Source organism: Melanerpes formicivorus, unplaced genomic scaffold (assembly GCF_026170545.1).
Source record: "Melanerpes formicivorus ecotype bairdi unplaced genomic scaffold, bMelFor1.0.p_v2 SCAF_2, whole genome shotgun sequence".
Classification (NCBI taxonomy): Eukaryota; Metazoa; Chordata; class Aves; order Piciformes; family Picidae; genus Melanerpes; species Melanerpes formicivorus.
In genome coordinates, this window is record NW_027142354.1 from 54,078,569 (window position 1) to 54,098,893 (window position 20,325).

Genomic DNA, 20,325 nt, shown 5'->3' on the forward strand with positions numbered 1-20,325 from the left:
GCACTGCACATATTATCCCTCAGGAAAAGGGGTTTAGCTTGGCAAGGCCTTTTTTACTCAGGCAGTCAATTTATTTCCTGCAGAAAAATGAGTCTGACATGTCACCTCAGAGAAAACAATTGACTGGTTTCATTCCACTTTCCCTTTCTTTTTTGATGGCTGGTACTACTGAAATCTTTACTGATTCGAAGTTCAAAACCTTAAAAGCCCACAATCTCCCAAAAGCAAAGGGCTGAGAATGCTAACAATTCATTTAACCAACACTGGTGAAGGAGGATCACACATTTGCAAAAACCAGTCACAACGACATCAGAGAGGGCACTGACATGAAGTAATGGAAAGAACAGCAATGCCCTCATGAGCTTCCCTCAATGCCCTGACCAGAAAAGACCTATTTGCAAGTCATGACGGTTCTGCCACACAGCTAATAAACATTTAGTTGCATTTTTTCCCCCTGCTAGTTATTTCAACAAAGCTGTGCTCAAAGAGCAGAAGCTGTTGCAGTGACTTTTCTGGAGCACGTGATTTGCACCTGCAGAGGCCTCTCATAAATTCATTAGACACTGCCAGATTGAGAAGTGGTTTCTTTCTTTCTTTCACCTCTGTCGTTCTTCCCTCCTCACTGTAAATCCTTGGCAGACCATACACCTACTACACTTGTCCTCTCCCAGCCTTGTCCATCCAACAGTCCTGATTATGGTGAGTCTCCTCTGAGCTTACCTCACTGTTGCTGTAGCGAGCAAGCTCTGAAATGAAGCGGATGTGGTCATCTCGAATCTGGACCATCTGCTCACAGATGTTGTACTGGGGACTTATGCTGCTCTGAGTGCACGTCCACCTGGGCAAAAAAGCAAGGGTTTAAAAGATAGGACAGTCAGCTCCAGGGACAAAGCCTCGCTCTCAACTGTTCTCTTCCCTTCAATGTGCTCAAGATATGCCACCTTCAGGACAAATAAGACAACCACTGAGACAGGCTGCCATCGCATGTCCCCTGGTGTGTGGAGTCTTCAGAAGTGGTCTCATGCAGCATGGTGGGGACATTTGCCTCATCTTTCAGCCTGAACAACTATACCCCATCCACTTTGAAGGCTGCTCTCCATGTTGGGCTCACCTATCTTAATGGGCAGAGATGGATATTTCCCAGGCCAGCATTGAACAAGCTTTCAGGGAAGGATGAACTGTGAAAACTCCTCATCTCTTGCATCCTTTCTGCTAAACCTTCCATGACAAACATCCCCTTAGAGGTTATCCCTTCAGGTCTAAAATGGCTGGCTCACAGAAAGGGTCTGCAAGGGGCCAGCAAGGGAATATCCCTCCCACTCCATTTTTGGCTCTGGCTCACACTACCAGCTCAGTGAACAAATCATGAGCAGAATATGACAAATGAACTAGATTTTCATTTACACTGAGCCACCTGCACCATATAACAGTGTAATGGCATCCTAAAAGAAGGCAGTGCTCCCCTTCCAAAGGCATATGGAGAAATAATGTGGATAGGGTCTGTTTAACTTAACATCTCCTTTCTCCCCATTCTGTATTAGCCACAGAGAAACAAAACAGCTCCATCAAAACACTCTGTGCAAGCAGATTTCTGTCAGTGAGACTCTTGTGTCTTACTGTGATCACAACACAAATGTTCAGAACCCCCTGAGGAGCTGTCCAACTTAAGACAGATAGTCTAGTTGAGGATGCCCCTGCTTACTGCAGAGGGGGTTGGACTAGATGATCTTTGGAGGTCCTTTCCAACCCAGACCATTCTGTGATTCTATGATCTTCTCCAATCTAGATCAGCTGTACAAAAGGAAGGTGAGAAACCTGCCTGATAGGGACATAGACATGAAGACATATTCCTGCAGTTAACTGAATCATCTGTTGCCAGTATTTGTGGTGCTGGAAAATCCTGGAAGTGCTGGGCCACGCCATCCCTTGTGAAATCCATCCTCCCACAGTCCCATCACTCAACTCTTACCCGTTCCAATGTCCTGTGCTGCCCACCAGAGAATGGGCAGGGTAGCAGGAACGGCCAGGGCTGCCCCAGCCCTCCCTGCCACACACAGCCTAGGCCACAGTGCGGAAACAAAGCGCCATGCAGGGAAAACACCAAGTAACTCCACTTTCATGGAGACAGGGAGGAAAAGAAAGTGACAAAAACAGTATTAGTAAGACATGGGGTTAACATGGAACCACCTTGGCAGAGTTAGTGTTGGGAGTCCCATGCAATTTGCTGCGAAAGCAAGTGAGTGAGGAAGGAACGCTGGTTAGCACGGCACGGCACACAGACCTGGTGAGACAGAGTTCAAGACAGACATTAAAGTTGTGCACAGGTGAACAGCCCGTGAGCCACCTTGGTTTTGAGATGAGGCTATGAATGCAGCTGACACATGTTTCGTTGAAATGTGCTTTCTGAAGGGTTTAGGATAAAAATATGCAAACGTTTATTGGCTTTCAATTTACATTTTGTGGACTTTTATTGTCCAATTTTCAGCTAAAACCTTTTGCTCAGGAAATGTTTGCCACATTGTCTTCAAATTTCTCAGGAACAATTAATCTGCACTTTTCAACCAGCCTTTGGGGAGGGCAGGGGAGAGCTGTTCTTGGGTGAGCGACATGGTGAACAGAAAAGCTGGACCCTCCGAGGTGGAAGGAGATGAGCAAACAGAAGCAGAGACGCAAGACTGCAGATTAGTTCCTGCCCTGCTGAAGAGCCAACTCGGCTTGGCTGCTTCTCACAGACGCTGGAGAAATCTGACTTCCACACCACATGGTCCCATGGGTGAAAGGCCACTCATTGGTGAAAGCTGGACTCCAAGATCTCCAGACATCCCTTCCAACCCTTAACATCCTGTGATTACAGCCAGACACAGCTCACATGGGCTCTGCTTACATGTGGCTGCAAACACCATTCCAAGCATATCCAAACCTAACACCAATTCTAGCAGCAACTGAGCGCAATGCAAAGCTACAAAGACAAGGGGGCCCTTACATGTCTGGTATGATGTGAAATAACACCTGAAGATTCAACTGGTGGGACCAGTGAGCTGCCTGTGAAGGCAGGCTGGGAAGCAGTGCTTTACACTTCCACACCACTCCTCAGCTTTCCCATAAACACTCAATTTCTGCACTTCTCCTACAGTACTCCTTCATCTTGAGTGCACCTGAGTCCGTAGTTCACCCTTCATTCCTGCTGCCTTTCCTTATGAGCCCTGCCTGAGCTAGGAGGAGATGCCCTGGCTACTCCAAAAAGGTCCACTGCTGTGTTCATACTCTGGAGGATTTTGTCCCTGAGATGAAAAATGTGGATTAAAATCTCTCCAGAGCAGGGACACGCTGCTCACACTCACACACTGGGCGTGCACACCTCACAGGCACTCAGTGGCTGCCCCAAACCATGCACCAGCCTCCTGCCCTTCCTCCTGCCTCACTGCCAGCCACTGAGCACCCTCCCAGCCCCTGCCAGTGGGTGCTGAGGTACAGACGTGCCCTCTCCCCTGCCTGCACCCAGGGGTACGGTTACACATCGGTTAAGAGCTGGCTGCACACACACAGAGTCAGGGGCTGGTGAGGACATCTTCCCATGCAGGGCCAGGGAGGGACACAGAGGGCTGGCACGCCAGGACTCACACCTCACAGGGACACACACAGGTACCCGTGCACAGACCTCACACATGCTGGGGAGTTATAGCTCCCACAGCTTCCGGGACACACACAGAAGCCAAGAGACATTACGGCAGGCACTCACTTGGATTTGTTCTCCTCATAGTGAGCACTGGTCTTAATGTATCTGGCCAGTTCTATCTGCATATCGCCGAATAAAGGAACCACCTGCAGCTGCTGGAAAAGAAAACAAAAGATGGTTGAAACATGGCCAAGAGACAGCCTGTGGCCCCACTGCAACACCAGGGAAACTGCATCCTGCATCTCTGAGGCGATGGAAAGTGCCAGGCTGTTTAAAGCAAGGTGCAAATCTGGACCCAGGGTCATTTCATACCTAGGGAGTGTCTGAAAACAATCACAAGGCTTTCTGTGCGAGGAAAATCAGTTCCTGCAAGTGCCCTGGTGCCCTGGACTCACCAACAAACACCATGCCATGACAGTTCAGTGCTGTAACTGGCCAGAAGAAAGGCTCTTTTTATAACAGATACAGAAGTGTGTTCCTGAGCAGGGCTTATTGCCTCCCACCACAATCCTTCAAGAGAAGAGCGGGACAAAAGCCAGCACGCTGCTATTTTGGCAGCAAGGTGCTGCAGCTCCCTTCGGAGCGGAGCTGTAGGCTGCTTTGCTGCCTGGATTCCCAGGCATGTGGCATCTATCCCCACAGACTCAGCCTATGCTTTGGCACTTCTGCTGTGTGTGATGTGCCTTAAAACTTCTCTACAAGGACACAGGTTTTGCTCACCCTTTGTATCTCAGGAGTATTTGGACAAGAAATAAATTCACAGTGCACCAGAAGTACCACTAAGCTTTCAGCTGAGACCAAAGTTCAACCAAAAGCTACTGACATTGCTTCAATAAAACATGAAGCTTCTACTTCACCCAGCTACAAAAGCCTTGCCCTACAATTCAGGCAAGGTGGTGGCAAATTTCATGTCCTGTTATCACCTGCTTCTCTTCTCAGGCTGACCCCTGTGGAGGATGTGTAATGCTGTCATCAGGGATTCCCGGTGGCGCTTTCATAAAAGGTTTAAATGAAGGGGTAGTTCATTTTCACTACTCAAATTCCTGGGCAATCCACTAGAAATTAAATCAGAGGGCAGTAAGGAGATGCAGTAAGAGGAGTAGTTGGCTTTTTCTTATTGAGATCTGATAGTCTGGAAGTGGTACTTAACTGATTAGGTGAGACCACAGCATATGTTGGAGAAGAGAAGATGGAAAAAAAGCTGGGAAGAAGACAGTTATTCCATGCAATGAAACATATTTCACCTGATTCTCTTATGGCCCACAGCACTTTGCAATGAACAGCACATCTGTCTGCATACACAAAGATGACCACACTCTGGTTACACTGAGAGCTTGATTTAAACTGAGAGTGAATTAGCAAAGCTGAGCCAGGGAAAACTTGGTAGACTCCAAGGGGTGCCATGATAAATCACCTTTGCAGAGCTGCATGCCTTAGCAGTATCCCCAGTGGCATCCATGAGGAGACCTTGTTCATGCCACTAGGGTGTCTGTCTGCAGTAGACCCCTGTCAGGGCTGGTCCCAGGAGATGATGCAAATTTGGGTAAATAGGTCCTCCCTCACTCAGGGTGAGATGCAGCAGCTGGTACATCAATCTTTCATCTATCTGGGCTCCCCCATTCCCTCCCCTTGCACAGACCCAGCACATCATCTACAAACTGCAAGCCAGGAGTAAGCAGGGAGGCATCCTCTACCATCATCACAACTGACCTCTTCTTTCTGGCTCCTCAGCAGCTCTCTGGTTAAAGCTGCATGGAGAATCCACTTTGCTGCAAGAGCAATGGGGACGAAGTGCTCTGTGCCCCCTTCAAAATCATCACCTTCTCATTTTCCCTGATGTGAAGCAAATGCTGATAACAAAAACTAATCTTTTCATCTCAGGAGAAAGATTAATGCAGTGGAAGCAAAAGGACTCTGGAAGGTCCGCTCAAGCTCAGTAGGTCTAAAAGAAAACTAATTGCTCCATCTGGGAAGTTATTCTGCTGTCCTCCTGCTACACTGTTATTTTTGCTGCCAATACATTTGTTCCTTGCCAGCTCCCACCATGCCTCCGAGAGCTGACCTGCTCCACACCTAAAATGCTTCTTAGACCCAGGCTGTGTGCAGAAGCAACAGAGAGGAGGTGTCACTTCCCATGGTGAATGGTGTTGTGTGGGGTCTCAGCCCCCCTCTCCATCTGCCACGGGTGGCAGGTGGCTTGCACACACCAGGTTTTGGTGAGGAGCAAGGGATTATTATGGGATATCTCACACTGAGTGGCCCCAGGGCAACACTGCCTGGCCTCCAGCTGTGGACCAACCTATGGCTGGACTCAGCTGCACAGCTGCTTCCCACCCTGTCACGGGGTGTATCCACTTCTTATGGGCCTTTCCCCAAACCCCACATCTCAGATAAGACAAAAATGGTTCATCAAACCAAGAGGTGGGCCCTATGAGAAAGTCACTGAGCACCTTGGGTCTCAGCTGACACAAGCTCCCCAAGAAACTTTTCCTATCCTACCAGCGCACAGTTTACACCCCAAGGAAGGCTGCTAGATCACACATTGGCTGGCCAGCTACATCCTCAGCAGCTTGATGAGGGAAAGGGAGTGCAACCATCAACCACACAGATCTCAGTAAACCAGTCACGTTTGCTGGTGGCCTCAAATCACAGTGATCCTCCAGAGACTGCAAAGCTGTCTCAGAAATGTGCAGAGACAGAAGTGATGCCAGTCTGGCACACCCTTCATCCACAAAACAGATAACCCACATGCCATTCCCATCCTTTGTCATTTGGCAGGATGCAGGCAGAGCTGCACTGGCAGCTCGCTTCCCAGCATGGGTGTAGGGTCCTCAGCTCCCACCAGCTCCCCAGCTCCAGTGCCATAGCAGCAGAGCCAGTCCCAGCCACCACTCACCCATCCACAGCTCTGCTGGCACCATGGGCTGGCATTGCTCATCTCACCCACGGTGCAGCTCTGTGCCCATGCATGTTCACAGCAATTCCATTCCTCCTCCTTTGGCCTAGATCATTTCTTTACCCGCTGGGTTTTTTGGACCTGAAGATGGTTCCTGTGATTTGGGGTTATTTTGGTAGCACAGGCAATGGTACTCATGGTACAATAATTCACTGGCCTGCAATAAACCTCAACCTCACCAGACAGGCCACTGACCTTGAAGAATTTGTCTATTTTGCTAAGGTTGATTCTCTTCTTGGCATCCAACTTGTAAATGTTGCTGACATTCCCATCCATGAGATACAGGCCGAACCCCATCACCTGGAGAAGACAGAAGGGTTGCATTTCATTAGTATGAAGTAGCACAAGTCGAGTTTTCCATCACTTAGCATGAGGAAAGCCCATTTCAGCTCCTGTCCCACCTGACACTCATCAGAAGACTGTATATAACCTGTCCATATCTGTGAGGATGTACATGGTAGACAGAGGACATGTGATGGATTGCTTTGATCATTTTTTCCTCCTCCTTCCCAAATAACAACTCGAACAACAACTCCACCCAAAGGCAAACATTTACTCTAGAGAAGAACTGAAATAATTTAAAATAGGTTCTTTTAATTCATTTTTTCTCTTTAATTCAGTACAAATCATTACAGATATCAAGCTACCCACACTATGCTGCAGAGAACCTCAGCTGACTCATACCATGGTAATGAAGTTCTTATGGTAACAGGGACTGCAATTACTGCACTGACTGACTGAAAATAAGGACAAATAATCAAAACAAGCAGATACCTTGGCATGTTCACCTTGAGGGCTCTTTGGAGTTGGGAAACTAAACCTGGAATAACTGCCTTCAGCAAGGAATTATTGTTGGGAAGGGGTATCAAGAAGGAAGTTCAAAGTTCCAAAGCTGGTTGTGATTTTGGCATGTCCTATACAGTTACCCAGGTCAAGCTCATGAGCATGATCCTGCACATCCATGCACAACAAAAAAATCCCTTCCAGCTTTGAAGAGCACAGGACACCCATCAGTGCTCTCATCCACCAGCTGGAGACCATCACAGTGCACGTGCTTATCCCCAGGAGGCAGAGCTACTGGAAGCCTTGGGAGGGATTGGAGGAAAAGACATAAGCAGAGATGGGGAAGAGCAGGGTAAAGAGAGAGAGGAAGGAACACTTTTGATTGTGAATATGGGAGAAAGCCAAAAAAGGACAGCAGAGAAATGGTGGGAGAAGTTCCAAGTTACAGCAGGAACAGAAGCAGCTCATGGCACTGCCAGAGGTGCCACTTCAGAACACTGGGGTTGGACATCTCTGCGCCACAGCCACATCCAGTCTGTTGAGCTAGAAAGAAGAGGTAAAGAGGGAGAAAAGGAGAGGACTGAGATATCATAGCAGAAGACACAAAGTAACAGAGATCAGAAGGGAAACAGGAAGAGGAGGAAGGGAGCTTTCCTGCCTCATGCAGAGAGCCTTCCCATCTCATAGCAACTCGTGCGTCCGGAGGATGCTGGCTCTGCAGGGAAGGGCTGCATCTAAACCCAAAGCAGGGGAAAATAAGAAAATGAAGAGAAAAGTGTCCTGGGAGGGAATTTCATTTTACTAAAACAGAAGTGAAACTATGCAAGCACCTAGCCCCATAAGCATGGCTGAACCTCACCTTTAGGAGCATGTGTTTCTCACTGGGAGTGAGGTACATCTTGTTTTCATAGTAATCCACACAGATGTTGACAATATCAGCCAGCAGTTCCTCATAGCCAGGGATAACCTCTAGTTGTTGGTGCAGACACTGAAACATCAACAGGGACCACATTACCCACATGGACAGAGGAATAGCAAAAACTAGGGGAGAAACATATTTGAAGGATTAAGAGTAGAATGAGAAGGTTTCTTCAAATCTTGTTGGGTACTTATGTCACTGAAAGAAGACTGACCTCAAGGTACCACCTATAATGAACAACTCTCCACCTGCAGGACAGCTCTCCCCTTCAGACTGATCACAACAGCCAAACATCAGGCAGTGAGATGTGAAGCACGCCTTAGAAGCAGACTTTCTGACTTTCTCAGGTCTCTGTGCATTATTTTACCTAATTAGTAGAAGCTATAGAACCTGCGGAGGGTGGAGAGCCATGGGGGCTGATCTGCAGTCCCCATGCAGTCACAGAGAGGGATTGGATGGAGTTCCTGGGAAAACCAGGGGAAAAGGTTCTGGCAGAACCTCCTCCTCCTCCAATATCTCTTCTTGTCTCTTTTAGACCTTCATCTTTGTCTTGACAAAGACCTTTAAGACACCCAAAATGACCCATGAGAAGATACTGCTAGAATTAGATGGCCTGACCAAAAGACCATCAGTTAGTGTCGATGACCCAACAGCTATCATCACAATCTGGTCTGAAGTGCTTGTCAGCCTTGAAGAGACCATTGTCTCTCTCTACACAGGGAAGAGTTAAGTAGTTTGGATACAAAAGGACCTGCCTGCGTGATGCGGTTGTGGTTTGCCAGGAACATGGAGAGGTTCTGGGACTCCTGGATCGACTGAGGGTCTGCCATCTTCCGTAGAAACTGGGCAGCTCTGGAAGGCAGAAATCCAACATCATCAAGGATCACTCGCCACCCATCCTGCCTGTCTGACCTGCAGCCACAATACAGCAGCCCCAGCCACCTCTGCAGTACAGCCCTGCTCTGTGTTTTACCAACAAGGAACTGAAACACAACAGGGCTCAGAGATTTGCCTAAACTCAAAAAGAGAACCTACAGCAGCACAACCCCCCAACCTTTAGCCTCCTGATGTCCTCCTGACCTTGCTGTAGGAGAGCCCAGGCGCTCCCTTGCGTACCAGGCACAGTCCTGTCCCCCTTCCTGCTGCTTTGCCCCCTCTCACCTTTTGTAGGCAGAATGGTCATTTTTGACGCTGCATTTCATGTTCTTCAGCTCATCCAGGACAGCAAACATGTTAATGAACTTGCCCAGGGTGAGGAGATAGGCTTCAGAGACAAAGTCCTTCCTGCGCTCGGCGTGGCACAGGCGCTTCACCTCGCTGCAGAACCGCTCGATAGCCTTGCGCTGGAAGGCAGCAGGACAGGGTCATCCCAGCACTGCCTCATGCACGGGACTGCACCACCACTGGGACTCCTCTGCACCCACCCAGCCACCACTGCCTTCCTTAACAAAAGCATTTTCTCTTGGGGATGGAGGGTCCTGGGTCCCTCTCCACTGTCACCATGAAGCTAAGCAGCATTACAAACAACTGCAGGTAAACATCCTCAGTGCTGGAGGCCAGAAAAGGACTCAAACCCTCTATGTGTGCCTGCTCAGAGGGCAGCACTTTCTGCAAGATCAGGCTTCAGTTTTTTAGATGGGGCATAATAGGACATAAAACCTAAAAAGGATGGTGAAACTCAACTGCAGCCAGTTATGAACACAGGCAGTGATGGGCAGAGGTCTCTGGAGCCCACAGCAGCTCAGTGTTTTCCATATGGTCATTGCTCTTTTGGGATCTAAGTGCATTATTTTGTCAACTGCCTGAAGTGTAGCAATTGCTAAATTTAAGCTTCAATGCTCCTTGCCAGCTGACTGTTGAGTTCAGGGGACTGTGAGCACATCCCTGTTCTGGGTGGCACAGCAGGAGGGTGTCCAGATGCATGGCTGCATCCCACCCCAGGCACCAGCTGCATCATCAGCTCTCAGCTCTTCCTGGCTTTACTTCAGAAGTAAGAGCAGAAGACTGAATTGTGCTGGCACCAGTGGAGACACAGCAACACACATCCACCAGCCACTACCCCAGAAAAAACAGGAGCCTTTGCCACCTATTAGCTCCGCACAGTGGGGGCTCTGGTCCTCCATGAACTTCAAGGGCTGATGTGTGCTCACTCCCAACACGTATACAAAATTTTGGAGATGAGCAACATTCTCCTTCAGACAGGTCTCAGTTATCTGCAGGTAGCTGCAAGAGACCTATGAAGGGGCTCAGGGCTTCTCCAAGCTGGCCTGGCAGCTTAAGGATAGCATAGGCCTGTGTAGGGTAAGTTAAGACCAAGGTAATAAATTCTTGGTGCCATTATCCTTGACCACTCACCTGAAAATACATGAACTTCATAAGCTTGGTGACCTCTGGTTCCAGGACTTCCACTGTCTTCTCATAGATCTCCACTCGGTTTGGCTGCTCATTACATTTTACCTGTGTTGCAAAGACAAGTCACCCCTGTCAGCATCAGAGTCTCTAGCAGAGCTGTGGACTGCAACAGCCACCATCTGTTGCTTTTTTCACAATGAATCCTGTCCCCACCTGAGAGCAATAGAGGGACCTGAGAGGCACCTTGTAGGTGACAGCAGAAAGGGCTATTTCTCAGAGGTGAAACTCTCTCCTGACTCTGCAATATCAAAGTCTCCTAATGCATTTGTCTGAGGTAGAACACATGCAATATGGAGCCTGGACTTGCTACACAAGATGGGAATCTTTCATCATAAAGTTATCTGAGACTCTGTGTGGCAAAGTCCCATGGACAGACAAGGTACCAGGCTATGGCTCTGCTGTCATCTCACTGGTTCTGTTGCTGAGTTGTTAAAAGATGATGAGATTGTAAGTGGCTAGCAGCAGTGAAGTGAGTCACCTTCACTGGAATCCTAGGAAGCTAAACTTAAAGACTTAGTTGCCATTCTTCTCATTTCCAAACAGTTACTCAGAGTCATAACCAAACTTCCAAGGAAAACCCCAAATGCCCAAGGCAATGCATCCTGCTGTCCTCTGTTTTTGTTTCCAGTTGTTGTTGACACAAGGCTGTGATGGGGCTGACAGCTCTGGTGCAAATTTAGTAACCCAGCAGCTGATGCACAGTGCATGAGGGGACAAATCAGCTGGCTTTCCATCTGGGAAGATGCAAAAGTAGCTTTGCCTTTTCTGTAGTGGGGAATCTACTGCCCCTGCCCTGGTATTTCATATTGAGGTCAAGCAATACTGACAGGCCATAAGGATGCAGCTTGCATTAGAAAGGAGTGGTGCATATTTAGCTGTAGGCTCTGTTCTTCCCCTGTAAAGCCACAGTCTCTGGTGTAGCACAGGCAGGTGTCCATGGCTAAGCAGCCAGGCTGGGAGGCTGAGAACAGGCTGCAGCCATGAGCCCCATGGCAAAGCACAGGGCCACTGCAAGATCAAATCTGGTGAATCTGTAAATGAATCCCCTGCCATGGTGCTGTCTGCTCCTCTCACACACAGCACTGGCTGCCTGGGGCCCAGGATGGGGCAGACTGCAGGGACCCTACCAGCTGTACTTGAAGAGGTACAAACCATGGGATTGACTGGGATGGGAGAACACTAAAATGCCAAAACAGATTATCTGTAGCACTGTTTTGTCATCAGCTCAGCCATTCACTGCCTTCTGCTAGCATAGCCAGGAGAGGCAACAGCAGCACAGCATCAAATATAAATGGGAGATAAGCAATTACCCAATCAGCAGCGGAAATCTCCCTGTGGCTGGGTCTCATGAGACCATGGAGAGAGAATAACCTGAGGGGAACGGAGGTTCGACCTCTCCCAGGGAATCACAAACATGGGCATTGCCAGCCATGTGGAAATATTTTTTTCCTGGCTCCATGGAAGCACTGGTTCATGGAAGCACACTGCACTTGCCCCAGTGCATTGTCAGTCAGCATTTTTGCAATGAAGCAGCATGTGCTCATACTGCAGAAGATGAGCTCTGAGCTAGAGGCTGAATCATGATCACTGGGCCACATGGGTAACCTTATTCATGTCTGAAGGTGTTTGCAGGGTAAAGCCATGAAAATTCAGGTTGGAGAGAGGAGAGCTAGAAGGCAGTTGAAGCAGAACTAGCAGTAGATGAGGAGAATGATTAAATGGTGGGAGAAGATCAGGATCCTTAGGTTATCAGCAGCAAAAAAGGGCATTTGGAGAAATGTTTCTGGCATACCAAAGTGCTCCTTGATGCATCCTACAGCACTGGTGTGCTCAGCTGAGTCCTGTTCACAGTGCAGGGCAAACAAGCTGGTGTTGCAGGGATGGAATAACTTCAGGAGCAATTGTTTCTGAGGAGCAGGGGAAAGGCTGCTGAAACCAGCAACTGTAAAGGCAGTTGGCCTGCGGTGAATGTGACTGAGCTACGAGGCACTGCTAGGAGGTGTCAGGGCTTTCATGCCTGTGAGGGTACAGAGGCAGATGGCCTTTTGGGGGGCAGCAGTGTAGATCTGCTTCTGAAATAGCTACCAGCTGCTGAGGACAGTGGTTAAGACTTTGGTGGGGAGAGGACAATTCAGAGTCAGTGGTTTCTCTTCAACCCTTCCATCTACTTCAGCGTCATCTGCATTTTCTTCCCCTGTCTCCAGTACAAACAGACTCACACAGAAGACAAAACCAAGTGGGTGTTCTGGGAAGGGCTTGAGTACCTGAGGGATGGCTCGTGAGCAGCTCCTCCACGTGTAAAGCATCACAGCATACTCATGGCCTTCCTCCAGCATTTCATTCTGGGAGACAGAGAGGTGTTACTGGGGCAGGGCACACACTGGAGGCTCAGCATTGCTGGGGCAGTGTCCAAGGGACTTACCATGCTGGAGTGCACTGTTGCCTGCTCAATGTATCTGGCAATGCCAGTCACAAAGGCATTTCTGTCTTCAAAGTTGGTGTCAAAATTAGCCTGTGGGTGAAATGGAGAGATGGGGATTAAAACACAGCTAGCTGTTTGCTCACCTCATACAGTCCAGCATGGGATGTGTTAGCACAAAGCAGAATCAGTAGGGCTCCTGGGGCATGAGAGCAGCTTGTGTACAATTTGAGGTGCTGTACCTCTAGGTCTGAAGTAGATTAGTATGTGCAGCCTGAGATGTTTCTGAACCATGTGTATTCATTAGAGGAAATCCTGTGGGGTTTATGTGTGAAAATATGGCAATCAAGGTTGACAGACTCTTGTAGAATTAAGCCAAACTCAGGTGGGGATCAGCTACGGGGAACTGCAGCCACACCAGAGAGCAAACCTAATTTCTAAGGATTGTAGCTTGGTAACTCAAAGACAGATGCAGCCTCATTAATCTATATTTGTACCCTGGCTGCTAGGGGAAGACCACATCCTGTCAGCAGGAATTGCAGAGAATAAACACACAGAAAGGGCAAGGAACGAGATGTCTGGAAAACATAAATATGAAAGTCAGCATTCATCCAGATGCTATTATCAGTGCTAGTGTTGCTCTTGCAAGCAAATACTTTGGGATGAACGGTTGTTTTGAAAGCTGAGCTACTGCTTTGGGTTAGGACAAGAGAGCAAGAAAGTGCAAAGCAGGGCAGGGGATGAAAAGCAGTTTCTCAGCCGCTCTGCACTGAGTTCCTGTTCACACGCTCTGCGCCTGGGTAATTTCCTCCATGAAAGCTGACTGATGGTATCTGCTGAAGGGCAAAGCATACAGAAGTCCCAGATACCCAGAGCTGCTCTTTGCAATGACATTAGCATTGCAGCAGCCACATGTACCTCAGTAACTGATTTTCTGAGTAGGAAAGCCAGGGGTATGGACCCATGGCCACAGGGCTACTCTTTTTAGTGCCTCCAGGACATAATATGTGACAAGAAAAGCTGAGAGTGCATATGCATTTCTGGCTACCAAGGGAGAGAGCCACACAAAACCAAGTACGACAAGGAAACAGGCTTGGCTGGCATCTCTAGATCCAGTTTAGATGAGGTTTTTTAGGCCTGGCAGTGTGCACACACTCATGGCCCTGAAAGGAGTCAGTGCCATAAGGTTGGACCCTGAGCCCCTCACAGGACACAAGCCAGCAAAGAGTAAAAATTATTTGAAGAAAAGGTAACCAGAGATGATATAAAGATTTTCCAGAGACAGCTGATACTTCAACAGCCCAGAACTGCCTTTAGGTCTGATAACCCAGAGAGATATCAACACTCCTGAAGGAGCTACTGAAGCTACTGCAGGAGCCTGCAGCCTGACCTGCTGAAAGAGACACTGTAATTTCAGACCCCTGATACATGGCACAGCAATCACTGCATGGCTGTATTTAAACACTGCTGTGGGTAAGCCATGAATTCAAGAGTGACAGGATGGTGAAAGCAACCCCATATTATATTTAACCCTGGGTGTGTGCTATAGGGCAGGGTGTGGTGTAGTGGCCAGGAAGCTGAGGCACCCCACTGCAGATCCAAAAGCAGCGAGTTTGAGCCTTGCTCTGGGCTCATGCCAAGCTCTGCTGGGTCAGTGCAGCTGCAGCTAAATCAGTGGTTGTTCAAGGCAGAGGAGCGATTGTGGCAACTGCCCTCCCTTGCATGGCATCAGTTCCCCAGACCAACAGCTCCAGCTGTGCTGGAGACACAGGCTGGCCAAAGTCAGGCAGAACTTTGGTTCTGACCTACTTAGCTGCACGCACTGCCAGAAAAAGGAAGCACAGAAATATGTGTATAATAAAATACTGCTGAGAACTTTCTGCTGTTAGCACAAATCTTATCCCCTGCTTCTTATTAGTTCATGCACTCTAGTCCTTATTTTTTTAAGGTCTCTGTCTTTCTCAGCCTCAAAGATCCCTTTCACCAATCTTTATTGCTTCCCTTTTAAAGCCTTTGGGGACTGATTTGTGGGTAGATCTGTTCTGAAGATTTCCTTCAATACAGTGTACCCAGGATGTTTTCAGCTCATTCTCAAAGCACTACGTGCCCCACTGCTTTGCATGAGCTACAAGAACAAGCCCCCTTGTCCCACCACCTCTGGGAGCTGAAGGTACCTGGTACATGATGGAGGATGGAGGTGGTTCGATGCATGGCTGCTGGTCTGGGAGAGGCAGCTCCTCCAGTAAGTCCACATTGGACAAGGCATCCTCTAAGGTGACGTGAGTCGTCATGGCTCCGGATGTTCAGTCTCCGCACTAAATCCAAAGGAAAAGAGAGGGTGGTAAGACAGACAGCAGGAACAAGGCTGAGTGGCAAAGTACCAAAGGACAGAACCACAACTACCCAGCACTTCAGGAGACTTGATCTTGGTTTATCTTGTTCTCCTTTTCTTAGCTATTTAACCCTCATCTCTCCATGTCATCTCTCCTTCTGTGAATCAACAGCAGAGTGGGAATGCAGAATAAGAGGAACACAACTACCTGCTCAGGCCCTTCTCTGCTTAACTCTGTGCAAACTGCTTCAGCCAGACACAGCTGGCTGCTGCAGTGCAGCTTTGGCAGGGCTGAGTGAGAGTGTGTGCTCTGAAACACAGAGCTGTGCCATCCAAACTCTCTCTCAAAACAGCACGATTATGAAAGTATGACCAATGCTGACACTCACATGCTTTCCTCCTCACACACATGAATGGTGCTGGAAACTGTAAACAACAAGTTGCATTCTCAAAGGTGAACTGGAAAGCCTGCACAGGCAGGCTGTGGCACTGCAAGCAGCAAAAAAATAGAAGTTAAAAATTTTCTGGTTTTACCACACATGAGGTGTCCCTTGCCCAGTCCCAGCCTGCTGTGGAGCTCCTAATGGTGCCAGCTGCACACAAAATAAAAAGTAAAGGGAAGTGTTTCTGAGAGCTCCCTGGCACTTACCTTAATGGGAGCCTCAAGACAAATCTGTGTCCCTTAGATCCTTTCACTTACCTTGGCTGTAAGTGCACAAGTATGGAGGGAGGGCTGCTGTCACCCAGGCTGAGCACTTGTATAATCACAGCCACAGGGCTTCCCCAGTTAATACCTAATCCATGTGCAACAGCTGTGGCTGACCTAAAGCATTTGCCTCCTAGAAAAACACCCTGCTACATTTCCACATTTGCAGAGAGAGAATTCCCTTTAAATACTGACATATCATTTGATTAGCAAATCACTTCCCCAGTAACTTTTTCCTCACTTAGACCCTGTCCAGTTTCAAATGTGAGCCATGGAGTTTCAACACTCTAACCTGAAAGACAGTGGAGCTCTCTGCTATCAAAGTTTCCATCCAGACACTCACACCTTTCACTGAAACACCCAGCAACCTTCACTTTGGCCCAGGCAAGTGGGCTGAGCTCTTTGCCTCCCTTGTTAAAGAGCACATTTTCCAATCCCTTAATCACCTCTCTGCTTTTTCTCTAAGCCTAATCCAGTTTTGCAACTTCTTTTGCTGAAGTGCAGACACTGGAGCAGGACACGGTGCTCCAGCAGTGTCTGTGTGAGCACCAGCTACAACAGCTAGGTAACCTTCCTCCTTGTGTACAATCACATCACTTACTCTGGTCACATAATATTCAGCTGATCATCAGCTGCAAATCCCTTAGGTCCTTTTTTTCTTTTTCAACTGAATCACTGTTTCCAAGAATATACATTTGCTTCTTCTTCCCAGTGCTGGGAGCACAGGAAGACAATGGCTTTGGGACACCCATAGACAGGCACACGTACTCTCAGCAAGGACCACAGCCAAGGGGGAGGCATGCTGTGTGCAGTCCAGGAGTGGCTTCATGTTGGGTGATAAGAAGGATGAGTCTGCACTGTGTCTCTTGTCATTGTTGATGCCTGCACACATGGGCTGCAAGAATATGCATGAGGCTGGTAAAAGCCATTCCACCTCCACAAATAACTCCCCAAGGTACTAAGCAGCTAAAAAACAGGCTTGGTTATGCCTGCAGCTGAAGCACCATGAAATAAGTGCCTGGAAAAAAAAAATCTCAAGCAGACCTTTTCCTACATGCTCAAATTTGTGTTTCCTCCTTCATCTCTTTTTGTTAAAATGGTTTCCTGTTACAAATTGTAGCAACTGTCAAACCCAGACATTACAGTGCTGGCAGCCACAGGCAGAAGCAGCTTTCTCCCTGCCTGCGAGCACCCTGCCCTCCTACCTGCCAGGCAGGCAGCTCCACTTGCCCAGCCCCATGGACCTCCTTAGCTGCTCTCCACCATTCTCCTCTCTACCCACCATCCTCCAGTGCCTGAAGACTTGCTTCTGGGCTCCCAGAAGAACACCTCTCATAGTTTCACTTGCATCATTACCTACTTATGGCTTGGGAAGACAAAACCCTTCCATTTTACAGCTTTGAGAGCTGTGACTATTTATTCAGGCTAATTTCTCATTCTTCTGTAAGTCACAGAATCAAACAGAATGATAGGGGTTAGAAGGGACCTCTGGAGATCATTTACTCCAAAGAGAGCAATTTCACCTAGAACAGGTTGCACAGGATGGCATCCAGGCAGGCTTTGAATGACTGCAGAGATGGGAGACTCCACCACCTCTCTGGGCAGCCTCTTCCAGTGCTCCATCACTCTCAAAGTAAAGAAGTTCCTCCTCGTGTTTAAATGGAACTTCCTATGTTCAAGCTTGCCCCCATAACCTTGTCCTGTCACTGGGCACCACCCAAAAAAGACTGGCCCCATCCTCCTGACATCCTTCAAGTAATTATAAGCATTGGTAAGATCCCTCCTCAGTCTTCTCTTCAAACTCTGTGACCACTTATGCAATGTGCTGGCAGTTTGCTGCAGCCAAAAATGCTTCCCCAATAACTCTGTGACATGCAAAAAGCTCAGCAATTCAAGGGACAAAGTTATTGCTGTTGTTTGGGTGACACCGGAAGATAACAGTCACAGATGTAACACTGCCGGGCAGTGCACAAACCTGCAAGACTAAGCCAGCCCCTGCCCTCAAGATCTTGCACTCTAACAGAGGAAGGGAGACAGTGTGAGGAAACAAAAGAACAGAAAAGGAAGTACCAAGCCATAGAGAGCAAGTGGTGCAATCAGCTGTTGGCCCACCTGGTACTTTGCCATGACTGAGCAGAGTGCAAGAATCTGGATGCAGATGGAAAAACTACAGACTTTGTGGTTTTAACAGATGACTCCTCACAAGGACTCCACATTTCTGTTCTACGCTTTCTTAAGCCCTGTAACACAATCAGCAGAGGCTATAGGCAAAACTGTGGTCTGTGAGGACTTCCCCTGGGTCTCATGGCTGTAGCATACTGCGACAGACAGCAACCTCATGGGTGGAGCACATGATGAAGGGGCTCATTGCACCAGGACTGGGATCCTCAATCCAGATCACCCATGGAGGAGCAGCTTTGAGTGATCTCTGTCAGATGCCTGTGCCATGGTCCCTCACTTGCACCTTGGGGTGGCTGTAGAGCAGGCGAGGTCCCTTGTTGTTGGTTGAGGTCTACTGTCAGCAGTTAGAGGGGTTGAGCACTGCTACAAAGGCTCTGAAGGCATCAGTGACTGCTTGGCCCAGTCCAGGAGGTACTGAGTGATGTCTCCCCACTATGGGAGCTGTCCAGGAGACAAAAGGGGAAATACTACAGCCACAGACTCAGTCCACCCTCCCTCACCTTGCTGCAATGAAGTTTCTAACACAAATGTGCTAGGGCTGCAAATACAGCATCATCCCCTCAGTCCAGTGACAAGGGAACAGCTGTCAGGTAATGTGGCAGCAACCAAGCGGCTCCAACCCAGGGAAGACAAGGATCCCTGGGGACACTCATCAGAAAGTCTTTATTAAGCCTTAACCACCATCCACCACCTGGGCCCCAGGGCAGAGGCAGCCACAGCGGGAAGAAGCCAGTCAGCCTGTGCTTGCAGCAATGGCACACATAGCCATGGGGCTGGGGACAGAACTGCCCGGGGAGCTGTGCAGCAGCCTGCCCAGAAACAGGATTTTTTTGATGCTCTAACGTGTGCTCATCAGGGCAAGGCTTTCCCTTGCACACAGGAAGCCATGTCCTGCCTGCGCTGACTCAGACACAGCCATGCAGGCTGCTGGGAGCTGTCTCACAAAGCTATGTTCTTCTCTATATCCTGCTCCTGGGCAGAGAGATTAAAGTCCCTTGAGTCCTACATGTTTTGGCAAAACTAAACATGAGCCTGGAAAGAGCCAACCCCACCTCAATGAAACCCTGGAGAGGGATGCAGTCACCAGGCTGATTACCTCTTCTGCTAATGAGTGTCAGTGCTAATGAGTGCAGTGCTGCCCACACTTTCTGCCCATCTGCTGCAGAAACTTCCTCTCCCCATCTCATCTCTCAGTTGCAAACCCTTGGGCCATCTCTTACAGCTTCTAAAACCAAAGGACCACATTGAGACAATGGGACTTCTGGACACCACAGGGAACTGGCCACACGGTGTCCATGCATAGGGCATGGCCCCACTACCCCAAAATGGAAATGAAGAGTTCCTGATATTGTGACTCTGTTGTGGCAGGGGCCTGGGAACCAGATTTACCAGGCAGCATAGGAAGGCTTTGACAAGGAGTGACGATGGACATTCCAGGGCAGATCCTACTTTCCCCACCAAAATGCTTGTCTAGAAGTATTGATGCAGTGTCATTCTCTTTGCAGTGAGAGGAACAAAAATTACTTTATTAATTGAGCAGCTTGGGGGAACAAAGAGTTTCAAAAGCAGGGCCACAATGAGTATGTTGCATGCAGGTAAGCTCTGCTCTGAAGCTGAGAGCTTTGGGGAAATGACACAGGCTGTTTCAGCTTTTCAGTTCACCTGCTCCTACAGCATACATGCATGCTGGAGATGCAGTAGCTACCAAGAAAAGGAAAGGAAGAATGGGAACTACCCTGGAGACTGGCAGAAATACAAAGTCCAAGCCCTGCAAGTGAAGGGTGAAATGAGCAGTAAAATTACTGTTGCTGAGGAAATGGCAATGTAGAGGAGAACAAACTTTTCCTGGTCACTTCCTAAGGACCTAGGATTCCTCTACAGTCCCTGGGTAATCTGGGAAAGTCAATTTATTTTTGACCCTGTGATAATGCTTCTCCCTCT

General features: G+C 48.5%; 1 protein-coding gene across 1 annotated transcript in view; it reads right to left on the minus strand.

Moving 5' to 3' along the window:
• The window catches only part of CYFIP2 (cytoplasmic FMR1 interacting protein 2), a 59,329-nt gene that overhangs the window by 36,689 nt on the left and 2,315 nt on the right, over positions 1-20,325 (minus strand). The window contains exons 2-11 of the mRNA XM_068161572.1: positions 15,340-15,480; positions 13,169-13,258; positions 13,011-13,088; positions 10,690-10,791; positions 9,496-9,677; positions 9,090-9,186; positions 8,275-8,403; positions 6,828-6,932; positions 3,740-3,831; positions 721-838 (exon numbers count right to left, since the gene is read on the minus strand). Coding sequence (XP_068017673.1) covers positions 721-838; positions 3,740-3,831; positions 6,828-6,932; positions 8,275-8,403; positions 9,090-9,186; positions 9,496-9,677; positions 10,690-10,791; positions 13,011-13,088; positions 13,169-13,258; positions 15,340-15,456 — 1,110 coding nt within the window. The 5' untranslated portion in view covers positions 15,457-15,480. The remainder of the gene's footprint in view (positions 1-720; positions 839-3,739; positions 3,832-6,827; positions 6,933-8,274; positions 8,404-9,089; positions 9,187-9,495; positions 9,678-10,689; positions 10,792-13,010; positions 13,089-13,168; positions 13,259-15,339; positions 15,481-20,325) is intronic.